Source organism: Rhipicephalus sanguineus, chromosome 8 (genome assembly GCF_013339695.2).
Source record: "Rhipicephalus sanguineus isolate Rsan-2018 chromosome 8, BIME_Rsan_1.4, whole genome shotgun sequence".
Taxonomy (NCBI): domain Eukaryota; kingdom Metazoa; phylum Arthropoda; class Arachnida; order Ixodida; family Ixodidae; genus Rhipicephalus; species Rhipicephalus sanguineus.
In genome coordinates this window covers 31,812,678-31,824,729 of record NC_051183.1, presented here as the reverse complement: position 1 = coordinate 31,824,729, position 12,052 = coordinate 31,812,678, and the positions used below count along the sequence as shown (strand labels likewise).

Genomic DNA, 12,052 nt, shown 5'->3' with positions numbered 1-12,052 from the left:
TTCTACGGTTGCTTTGCGCTTCGGCCTACGACGACGTGCTCGGTACTGGTTCTTGCTTCCGAATTTCCGAGCTCGAAAGTCGCGTTTCTTCGAGTGATCCATTGCGGACTACGAAAAACACACAAACGCACGGCAAGCGCTGATCGTCGCAAGCGCGCCGCCAGCGGGGCCGATCAGATGTAGCCAATGGCGGCCTCGGTAGCGTACCACGTGACCCCGGAGCGGCTGCAACTTGGCTGAAAACCGACTTCGAAACCGCTGTTTTTTTTATTTTCCTGCCAAAATACGAAACTAGGGGGACGCTTGTACACTAGGAGAAGGCTTGATCTACGTCACCGAACAAACCGCAATGGCGGCCGACGTCGAGTTCCCGAGAGGCGGGTTTTCAAAAATAGCCGTTGTATGCGCGAGTTTGTGATTTAGAGAGCTGCCTTGGTTGAAGCAGATCGATTTTTCACCGATTTCTCGTTCGAATTTAGCCTTGATATTTGGGGAAATGAGAGTTGAATGACCAAAAATAATTTTAGAAGGAATATCTCAAAAGTGAAAATTTCCGAAAAAATCGCTATTTTTCGACCCGCATCTCCCCTTAACCTGATTTGTTTCGTTCCTTTTCATACGAGATGTAATCTCAGTATAATTCGATATCGCAGTTAGGAGCACTGTCTGCAACTTCATGTTCAGCCGTACAATGCCACAGACAATTAGCAGCCATGGCAGTGTGCCATGAAAAGGAGAAATGAAATGTGCCACAACCACGCACCTTTTTACCTCTTAGCAAGTTCATTTAACCTAATTTGTTTTCTTTTTAATTAGTACAGGAGGTCAACTTGCAGCCTAGAGTTTTGGGACCTCCTTCTGTATATTATGTTGCTACGTAACATTTCCTGATTGAATGAATAAAATTCCTCTTCTGGTGAATGTGTGGGGACTGTTACCACTTCCATTTCACCCCTACCAACCCATTATACAGTTGAAAATTTTGAACTCAAGAGGTCTTGTTTTTATTGAAACTGTGCGTGAATTTGCAACGTCTTTCCCTCGGGGAGGGCCATGGTAGCCAGAGACCATCTACATCATACCTGCCAAGTTTGGAGAAACGGAATCCGGGAGATTTACTCAACGGGAGGGGGGGGGGGTATAAAGTACAGTAAAACCTCGTTAATTCGAAGGCCTCGGGACCGAGAAAAATATCCCAATTAAGCGGGATTCCCAATTATCCGGAACAACGCGAAATCAAAGAAATCAGCCAGAAAACGTGATGTACGGAAGTCACACCTTTATTGTGGCAAGTCAGCCTACTTGGAGAAAAATTCCTCCATGCGTGACTGACGCGTTCGGTAGTTTCCAGCACTGAAAGTCATATTTTCCAGCCTGTCAATGAGGCGCAGCATCTCAGCCTCGCCGCCGTTGCACTCGACGAAGCTGCGCACAACACTCAAGGCATCGATGACATCCGCCAAAGGGGGTGCTCGGGAGGGCTCGTCATCGCTGTCATCATTAGAGGCCTAATCGGTGGATCTCGCAGCTATCTCGCTGTCGATGTCGGCGTAACACGTCTGCACTGTGCACTCGACATTTGCGTACTCGGAGAATCCGATTGGAGTGCACTCCTCGTCCGCGTGCAAAGCCTCATATCGAGCGCAGAGAGTCTCCCCTTCTTCATCAAACGGGCAAGTGACAGCGGTGACAGCAAACTCAGCGGAGGTTGCCTCTTCTTTCACAAAACCGGCGTGCTCAAAACACCGTCGAATAACGGTGGCCTCCACCTGCCTCCATGCGTGAACAATGAGGCAAATACCACCGAGGAGGTCAATGTTATACTCCTTTCCGTTGTCATAGCAAAGGAGCATTCGCTTCAACAGATTGTAGCGATATATTTTCCTGGTATGGTGTATGACGCCCTGGTCCATCGGCTGCGATAGCGACGTCGTGTTCGGGGGTAGAAAGACCAGCCTGATTGCCTGCAGGTTCTGAATGTCGCCGTGAGCTGGGCAATTATCGACGACGAACAAAACGCTGTGCCCTGCGGCCGCAAACTTGCGGTCAAGGTGCCGCACGTATTCTTCAAAGAGTGCAGCCGTCATCCAAGCTTTCTTGTTGTTTTTATAGATCAGGTCATCCTTGGATGGCAGTCGTGCATTTTTGAAACAACGAGGCTTTTCTGTCTTCCCAATAACAAGCAGTGGCAGCTTGTGCTCACCGCACATGCTTGCACCAAACAAAACAGTGATTCTATCTTTGTTCTGTTTCCGCCCCTTAATGTCTGCCTCCTTCAAACCGAACGTCTTCGTAGGCAACATTTTGTAGAACAGAGCAGCTTCATCAAGGTTGTAAACATCTGCTGCTTCGTACTTGGCGAGTAGTGGAGCCAAGGTGTGCTGCTTCCAGCCGTCGACAACAGACTGATCCGCGCTGCCACTCTCGCCACAAACAGTCACGAATGTCAGGTTGTTGCGCTCCTTAAATCGGCAAAACCATCCATTGCTGCATTTAAACTCAGAATGTCCAAGTTGCAGCGCCAGCTGGTTGGCCTTCTCACGCAATATGGTCCCATTCACAGGAAGGTGTGCTGCGTTGGCTTTCTGCAGCCAGTCGATCAGAGCTGCTTCAACGTCGGCGTACGTAGGCGGGCTTACTCGTGTACGCTTTGACGAGTGCGTCTTGCTGTAAGCATCGAGAATTTTCTCCTATTCTTGATGATGTTGCACAGCATTGACAGAGGCACGTGGTGCTTTTCGGCGAGAGCCGTTTTCGACGCCGTCGACTTGCTGGCCTCTTCAATTAAGCACACCTTTTCGTGCAGGGACAAGCTCTTGTACTTCGGCATCTTCCTTCCAAGCACACCTCAATCAACTAATTCACAGGGAAGACACTCAAGCGGAGACAGGAGACAAATGGAGCAGTCGCACCGAATCGCACAATGCTCGCCAGCCGACATCCAAATGGCACAAAGACTCCACAAAACATTCACTTCGCTAGAGTGGCTAACATCGCTGTTGAGATGATGATGATCATGATCGCAACCGCACGCATCGCCGCCTGGCAATTGCTAAAACATGGCGTCTACGACGTATTTCCGGTAAAAAAAAACATGGCCTTCGCGATCCGTACATCAAAAAAAAAAAATGCATGTTTTAGTTACAGCCTCCGAGATTCGCAACACCCTTTGCATATCTTGGAAGTCGCGGCCAAGTGTGCCAATTAACCGGGAAGTCACAGACTGGCCGCACCAATTATCCGGTTAAATTTAAATGTAAAAATTTGGGACCGCGCAAATAATACAAATTATCCGGGATTCCCAATTAACCGAGTACAAATTACCGAGGTTTTACTGTATGCCGACCGCGGGGGGGGGGGGGGGGGGGGGGGGGGGGGTACTGCGACAGCAATTATACGAACATTAGGCAGTTTTAGAATAGCGTGCGCAAAGCTTTGCCTTGTTGGCTTCTCGCGCAATTGCGCATGCGTCGTGCGCTAACCGCTTGCGGGCTCCCGTTAAGTGACGGAAATAGCGGGCCGCAAACGCTAACTTAGCGTACGCTATTCTAAAACTGCCCACTGCGGGATTTTGCGGTCGCCGCTGATCTGTACAGAGTCCAAACCGATAACATCGCTTACGCATCGTCTGTTTCACGTGCGAGTAAAAGCGCGCTAGCGCTAGGGACGAACGACGAACGCGGTGGAAGCAGAGATGAAACGACCGGGCCGTCACCGTCGCGCGAAGGGCACATGCGATAACATCGCTCCGTGTGCGAGGCCTGTCGTCGCTTGCTTACCAGTTATTTCGTCGGGCAAGGGACCATAAGGGGTGCCGTTGAGACGGGGACGGTCGCGAGCGCTGGCGAACGTGCTATCTCGACAGACATCGGTAACGGCTACCCTTTTAAGTGTTGGGCTCTCCACTTAAAGCAGTAGTGACACAAAATTCTGAAGGCGAGATAACTTGTGGGATAGATTTGTGTGTATAAAAACGCATCATCTACGAAATATTAACGGCTGATATAACCTATAAAACATTTAGGATCAATTTTTAAATTGCGTGTTGTGCATCTGTACGCGGAACGTACCACCTCGCGTCACGACATCAAACAACAGCTACCTGCATCACGAGCTTGTGTTGGCGCCATAATTCTTGCGAGCGCTCTCTCCTAGCGAAAACAGAGCGCACCTTTTTTTATGTACTTATATGTACGCATCACAGGCAAGACGCGGCTGCAGCGCTATGACACGTTTGCGTTGGCAGCACTGCGGCACAAAGTGCACAGCTATTTCATGCGCAATGAAACTGAGTTGAACCTTTCTACCATCGTTAAAAAAAAAAGAAGAAGAATCCTTTCGTCCTTTCTACTACATGGCCAGACAAAGCACTGGACGCACGGGGCAAAACTGAATTTCCGGAAGATTTTCCTATGACCCGTACAACCGGGAGAAACGTTCAAAATCCGGGAGTCTCCCGGGTAATCCGGGAGACTTGGCAGGTATGCTACATTATCTTAAAAATGCTGGCTGCAATTCTTCGATCATTTCTTCATTATTATGCTAACCCCATTTAAGCAACATAATGAACATGGTGTACAGTAAAAGCTCGTTAATTTGGATTTCACGGGACCGGAAAAAATGTCCGAATTAACCGAATGCCGAATTAACGAATGAACAGGAAAAACAACATTAAAATCAAGTTGGAGAAGCATACCTTTATTTGCTGAAGTATTTTGTAATGGTCGTCTGCGTTTTCACGCAGATTCTGGCTTACATTACAATTTTTCTTAACTTTTCCAAATGGCCAACAGCACGCAAACTGTCGGAAGTGCTCAGGCAAACGCCCTCTAATATCAAAAGCGCCTCCGAGACTTCCCGTGAGGTGCGATGAGGTCGCGACATCATTAATAATTTCTTGATCGGGCAGGAGACCAGTCGTGGCGACACAATCATCAATCGCGATGTAGTCCTGAAGGGTCATATCTGTGGGAAGGACAGCATCGAAGGTCGGGCAGTCACCGTCGGTTGACTCGGCTGACACCTCGTCGATGCCACCGTCGGCTACTGCCGCATGCTCGGGCCTCACATGTAAATACGGTCACAACGGGAAAAAGCAAGAACTCCGCAAGAAGAGACGGTGCCGACACAACACAAGGGAAAATGGCGTCGGAGGCGCAGTGGAGCGAAGAAAGAAGACGCCGACGTTCGGTGACGCCGCGATCGCCCCCACTAGTTGATAACGATGGCGATGTCACTCAAGTTTCGGTTTCGCCCCAGTGGTGCCAGCGCTGCTTTACCACACATTTGTGTAGCGGCAGCCGTCAGAATTTGTCCGAATTAAGCGGTGCGGAGCCCAATTCTGACGAATTAACGAAGGTTTGGTCCCATAGATTAACATGCACTTTGGCCGGGACCAATAGAGCCGTCCGAATTATCCGAATTAACGGGTGTCGAATTAACGAGCTTTTACTGTATAAGGCAATAAAGCGAAGTGATATGCTTAGGAGGATGTGGTCTGATGGACGCATTCTTGCGCATGCAAGCTAAGCCAGTCCTGGCCCGCATGTTGACACTTCATCATTTAACTTTCTGTGCCCTGTGCCCACAAGCGCCCACTGTAATTTAAATGGAGTTGGACTTACCAACGAGGATCTTGGCAGCAGGGTTGTCAACGCCCACTGCCTTGAGAATGGTGGCACCATCATTGGTCACCTCAACCTTTCCCTCCTGGCGACCCTGGCACATCAGGATCTTGTCCTGGACAACAGGAAGGACACGATGAGTACATACTATACAGGATGGTTTTCCAAAAAACTGCCAAAAATTCTTAAGTTAGGGTTTCAGATGAAAAAAGAAAATTTTGTCAAATGTTGAAATCACACTAATTAGTAGCTAATCAGCTTCACTGCATAATTTATTCACAGCACATGTTACGAGTGACGAATTGCTGCCAGTGAGATCGCAAGGCATCTACACTTGGAATGCAATTTGGACAGTGGTGTGGATTTGAAGCCATGCACCATCAAAGTTAAAGAGCATGTCTCCCAGAAGTAGCATGGCATCTGTCATGTCAAAGCCAGTGTAATTCAGAACTGAACTTTGCTACAGTGCACAGTGCAGCTAGGCAAAAGCATGAGATTTGTTACAAGTCATATATACAATATTTTTTACACAAAAGACACTATTTCAAACATTCGAAGTGTATTGCACTGCATGAACTATGGCGCAAAGAGTACACATTTCGCAGTCGAATGAGTTCCTGTTCCGGCAAACACATTAGGTAGCGAATGGCAGTAAGGCAAATTACATCAAATTTAAGGCGTTAGCAGGTTAATGCCATTTTCTACGCCCATTTTGCACAGGTACCAGTTTGCAGGCACTGACAAATGTGGCCATACTGTTAGCTTAGCTCAACAAAAAAAAATTATGGATTGGTCCAATAATGCAGGTCTACGGCAGCCTCATAGAATTCAAAGGCCACGTCCATAACATCACCAGAACACTTCCTGCAACTATAATATTGCCGATTCATCTAAATTCAACATGACTGTCTCACCATGCCCTTTGGTCCCAGTGTGCTCTTCATGAGGTCGCCGATCGCGATCGCACCCACGAATGACGAGAGCCGAGCGGTCTCCGCCTTCTCCTCTTCGGCTTCGCCTTTGAGGATCCGAACGGCGTTCAAGCTGCCCATCTGTGCCATGGCTAGTCTACAAAAGCAAAAAATCGTCAAATGAGAAAAGGAAATTGCATTAGCTTATACTCTGCTTGCAAGACTGTTGAAGACACTCAAACAGGTGCTTTTTGTCGTTTTTTGCCTTTCTTAACTCCTTTTCAATGAATACCAGCCCTCAGTAGACTCAAGCCAGAGTCGATTGCATTAGAATATAAGATTGAGCGAGTTGGTAGGGGGTCATACTTGTAAATGTGTGTGCTTCACAATGTCTGGACAATAGACAAAAGTAGATGGAACAGGCATCTGTCCGGTCTGCTTCTTTCGTCTATCATCCAAACATCGTGAAGCACACACACAAGTATCAAGGCAGAGTACTTGTCATTCACCAGCTATGAAAGGGTCAGGAGTCAAAGCTCATCAGAAGGGTATGGTCACAGGAGTTTCGCTTTGGGTGTTTCTCAGTTAATCTTTGTTTAACTTGCGTTACTTTCTGTGGAATAGCTACTGATATATAAGAATAATGCTTTTAGAATCAAGTCCATTACTATTTGTACACCTTTTCAATACTAGATGAAACACACTACATTTTGCTCACAAGCACTACACAGAAATGCGTCACAGAAATGTGTAACTCGCCCCGTATGCTGGTAAATACGTTCAGATCTGTGATGGCCCTAACAAAAATCTCCAGCATGCCGTGCAACATGAAAGTACAAGACACGCCTTAGTGCTGAATCTAACTAAATGACACACACCTATCCTGCATGCTTGACGCACTGTTATTTGGTGGCAAATGTGTGCAATGAGAACAGTGAAAAATGATGACATCACATTTCCTGCTGCGCAGAGAACGCTGCAGGAACTACACAATGTGATAGCCACTCAGGTTCAGCGTGGAGACAAGCTCATTGGTTGACTGATTGATTAGCGGTGTGAACATCCCAAGAGCAACGCCCGCATTAACACAGCACACTGTAGCGGAATGTTCCGTAATAACTTTGGTCACCAGGTTTTCCTTAACATATAACGTGAGCGTGTTTAGCGTTACGCTTTGAATGGAATCGAACCCGCGACGTAGCATCACATGGCGAATGCACGACTCCTTTATTAGGCCAATCAGCGAAGTCAGCGATACCGAGACGAGGCAAAAATAAGTGATCGGTTTAACAACAGCAAAGCGATTAGCAACAAGTTACAGCAATAAAATGTTCACTAACGAAGTGCCATACCTGCTGATACGCAGCTAGCGAGTTCCTAATCTCTTTCTCACAAGGGTGTCACTTTTGAAGCTCACGTTGTGGGTGTACCGACACAATCTGAAACTGTTTCCGTTACTTTCGCTACACGAAGGCTTGTAGTGAGGTTCGAAAACGCAAATGTCGAACATGAATGCCTGAAAAACTTCCGAACATTGACAGAACGGCCATGAAAACCATGCCCATAAAAGGAATCGCCGCTACCTTTCGGGACGGGTCAAACCGCCCACGAAGAAGTTACAACGCCGCGCTGTCGTTCTGCTGTTGGTGTTACAATTGGAAGCATTGCAACAGTTACATTTACTGGCACGGAAATTGTAGACCACGTACGCAAAACTTGCGACAGTTTAGCGTTAGCGAAAGTTCTGGAAGAACTGACACACTAGCATGAATCAAGTTCGCACACCGGCTTACCACTACGATCGCGATGCACGCAACTCAATTCACGCTTAAGCAGTTAGGAATGCGTTAGAATCGAAATGTCAAAATCTAAACTAATCGCCACGGACACGCGAATTAGCGCTAACTGTTAGGTGAAACACAGGGCGTTCACGTCGATTCAGACCTGAGAGAATCACACGTGCTTCGTTCAGAACAAAAGCTACCGTCGCCATCCATGACGACACCGCGAGAAGTTTCGGGATGGAGTATTCGAAACACGCAGTTTACGCCGATTTCGCGGCTCGATACTTCGTTTTCTTCGTTTATGAAAAAGAAGAAGAAAAACTTACCGGCGATTAGGGTAACAGAGCACGTTAATTCAACGAGGGAAGCACCACCACAAAGCGCACGCTCACTCGCCAATGACAGCCGTCTCAGTTTCGTACTCTTGTTATGACAATACCCTTTCTTAACTATAAATTTATTAACTTGAAATCAAAAAGTAGAATACATTTATTGCGCTTTTTGCCAAAAAGTGATTTACATGACGTATAATTTAATTTGCGTACGAAACTGCGGCTAAGAGCTTATTTTTTAGATCTTGCCGATATAAACAAACATGGCGTCTGCTTCAGCGGATGCGCGAACGGCGGAACGGAGAAAACAGGTAATATACCGCTTTTTTTCCCATCATCGAGGTTTTTTAACGTACCGATAAGGGTCCCTACTTCGTGACTGCAGTTCGGATCGCGTCTCGACCACTTTTCGTACGTCTAACGACGTCCCAGCAGTTTGGGTTTCAGCCGCCGTACGGTAGATAGCTTCGTGATGTCATCGGCCCCGCGATCACATGTCTCCACCGAAGAAAAAAAAGTTTATTTGCGTCTTTCCGCCAAGATGTTTCTTTCTGCAGACCGCGAAAAAATACCCCGTTCGGCGCGTGAACTTCGATCATTTTTTGAACGACCTCGTTGATCCCATTTGCTGAGCGGTGTGCGTCACCGTTTCCGCTGCGGCGTCGTACTACTCAAATTGGTCGCATACACCTACGCTATTATAGAAACGCATGCGTCACTCCGCGACTGTCAGTGGTGACTGCGACGCAACACTTTTATGGACATGATCTTCATCCCCTTCATCTTTCCGATCGGCGGCTGTACGTCGGTACGTCGCTTGTGGCCCTACGCCGAGCGGACCCGGATTACGCGATATGACGTCTACCACTTCCCGCAAAACGCGGTACGTTATGAGTTTAACGCTTGGAGTAAGACACGGGAATACCGATCATGTGTGTTGTGTATAACGCGTGTGGCTATGAGCCAAGAGAAACAGCCGGTAGTGTCAGCTGTTTCGTTTCGTCCTAAAGAGTCTTGACGCAGTAATCGAGACAAGTTATTACTGTAGCCGTCTTGATGACCATTGTTGCGAGCGCATTGGCTTTCTTTTTGTCTTGTTTTAGACGCCGCCCCGTAGTTTTCACGACGGTTTGCGTAACTCGCCCCGTCTGATCCCCTCTCGACGCCTGCGCTGATCGTTTGTTCTAGAAAACTGTTTTTCTTTTTCGTTTTTTTTTTTTTTACTGTCTCGCCGCGCTGTTGTCAACGCGAGCAAAGAGTGTGCGCCTTTCTTTCGAAGGACGCGAAGCCAGTTGCGACGTGTGTGTGCGCTGCGGTGGCGCGCAAATTTGCCACGGCTATCGCGCAAGACAATCAGGGCGTCGCTGCATTGGCAATGACAAATCGTCGATGAAGGCCTCACTCGCTCGTACTGTCGTTGGGCCAATTAATAAGCCGTCGACTGAGCGGCAATTCGTGCCTCGTAGCTCGTTCTTGCGTTTTCAACAAGTTCTCGTTGTGGTGTAAATCATTTAATCGCGCCCTACATATACACAGCCTCGTTAATCGTTCAATCGTTTCGCTATATCCGGGACTTCGAAATATCCCGTTATGCGGCGAAAAGCCACGCGGTACGCTCTCCGCGGCCTGCGCAGAAGTCCAAACACACGCCGTCTGCGCAGGTCCGATTTATCGAAAGTTTTTAATACGTAACTGATGGGCGGCTAGTTGTTCAGCCATGATAATCGGTAGTTTTTGCGCAGTGGTGGCGAACGCAAAGCTTTGCGTTTGCCACCACTGCGCATGTGTCGTACGCTAGCCTCTTGCGTACCCGCGTTAAGTGACGTTGAAAGCGTACGTACACGCGACGAGCGCTATATTTGCGTACCCTATTCTAAAACTGCCTATTGATGAAGCAGCGCTTAAGGAACAATCACGGGCACAAAAAAATGACGCAAACACCGGCGCTTGTGTTTGCGTCGTTTTTACGTGTGCGTAATTGTGGATGGTGTCCTTCGCGCGCTGCTTCATCGTTATCGAAAGTTGTTGAATAAAGTGTATGTCTTAGGGTTTCGTCATCAGTTTCGAGTGGAGCTTATGCGCGGGTATGTGCGGTACGTGCGCGGCAGCTGCGTGGGAAGCGAGATAACAGAGCAGGAAAGGAAAACAACGAAGCAAAAAAAAAAAAAAAAACGCTGTCTGTGCGCGTGCTGTCATTCATCGAGCAACCCTCTTCTGCACCGCCCGCGCGTAGCACTAAACTCGCGCCTCATCCTAGGTCACGTGAATGGTCACGTGCCCGCCACGCGCGTGTCAGAGCTCTTTTATTTCGGTTTCGCGGTCTCTTATCGGTGTCGGCCACGAGACGCGTCTCTTGTATCGTTGATGTCCCCGTGAAACCTTGCACTCCGTTCCGGCCGCCGAGATAGCGCACCCCGGTACACACGCGGATTTTGGGTGTGCACGTGTGTGTGTTGCCGGAGACGACCCTGTTTGCGAACTGCGCGTTTTCTATGTATAATGCCAGTGCGTATGTGATAAGTGGCGAGGTCGTCGAATTCACGTGCAGGCGAGCGTTATCGCTGGCAACTCGTGTCCAAGGGGGAGGTGTCAGTCGGCTTACGCCGCTGTAAATATTTGAACAAGGGTGTACCTCTCAAGCGATGACTCGAGTATTTTTGCAGAGAAGCGTAACGGAGCTATAGAAAACGTTTTGATCCTGGACTCTAACGAACATTGCAACGGCCGAGAGATGAAGCAAAGTTTATGTTAATTCAGTTGGTGAAAAATTGCAGGTTATTTGCATTTAAAAAAATATTTTACATGTGTTACGTCAGTGCCACCAGGTTCAGCATGTTCATAGCAAAATTAGTCTGAAATTAAAGTATCTCATGTATTTTCAAGCCTCCACACTTGCCCTGCGTCAATTTTTGTTTTTGTGGGAGAGGTATGCGGTACAGTTTCTGTGCCTTAAAAATGTGCAGTGTACTTACGTTATATCGAAATCACTTCTCTCCAAAGTTTGTTGCGATTCCAGCTCAGCACACGCATTTCGAACGGGGTTATCTTAAAAATGTGCAGTGTACTTTCGTTATATCGAAATCACTTCTCTCCGAAGTTTGTTGCTATTCCAAGCTCAGCACACACATTTCGGACGGGGTTATCTCGGATACATTTTCAGTTCCTGCCATTCTTGTGTGGGTAGCATTTGCCGGTAGTGACTTTAGTGCATGTAGTCATATTCCTATTTTCTGAAGTTAATAATAATAATAATAATATCCGGGATTTAACGTCCCAAAACCACGATATTATTATGAGAGACGCCATAGTGGAGGGCTTCGGAAATTTCGACCACCTGGGGTTCTTTAACGTTCACCTAAACCTAAGTACACGGGCCTCAAACATTTTCGCCTCCATCGAAA

The 12,052-nt window shown here is 47.6% G+C and overlaps 2 protein-coding genes across 3 annotated transcripts in view; one reads left to right on the top strand and one right to left on the bottom strand.

Annotated features, from left to right (window-relative positions):
• LOC119401660 (T-complex protein 1 subunit beta) overlaps window positions 1–8,729 on the bottom strand; it is a 42,258-nt gene extending 33,529 nt beyond the window's left edge. Inside the window, exons 1-3 of the mRNA XM_037668575.2 lie at window positions 8,646–8,729; window positions 6,539–6,692; window positions 5,625–5,739 (exon numbers count right to left, since the gene is read on the bottom strand). Coding sequence (XP_037524503.1) covers window positions 5,625–5,739; window positions 6,539–6,685 — 262 coding nt within the window. The 5' untranslated portion in view covers window positions 6,686–6,692; window positions 8,646–8,729. The remainder of the gene's footprint in view (window positions 1–5,624; window positions 5,740–6,538; window positions 6,693–8,645) is intronic.
• A 162-nt stretch (window positions 8,730–8,891) lies between these two features.
• The window catches only part of LOC119401664 (toll-interacting protein), a 28,513-nt gene continuing 25,352 nt past the window's right edge, over window positions 8,892–12,052 (top strand). Inside the window, exon 1 of one of the 2 annotated variants that reach the window (XM_037668584.2) lies at window positions 8,892–8,962. In XM_037668584.2, coding sequence (XP_037524512.1) covers window positions 8,915–8,962 — 48 coding nt within the window. In that variant the 5' untranslated portion in view covers window positions 8,892–8,914. Of the gene's footprint in view, window positions 8,963–9,299; window positions 9,535–12,052 lie in introns of those variants that run through there. The other variant, XM_037668583.2, reaches the window with a different exon arrangement.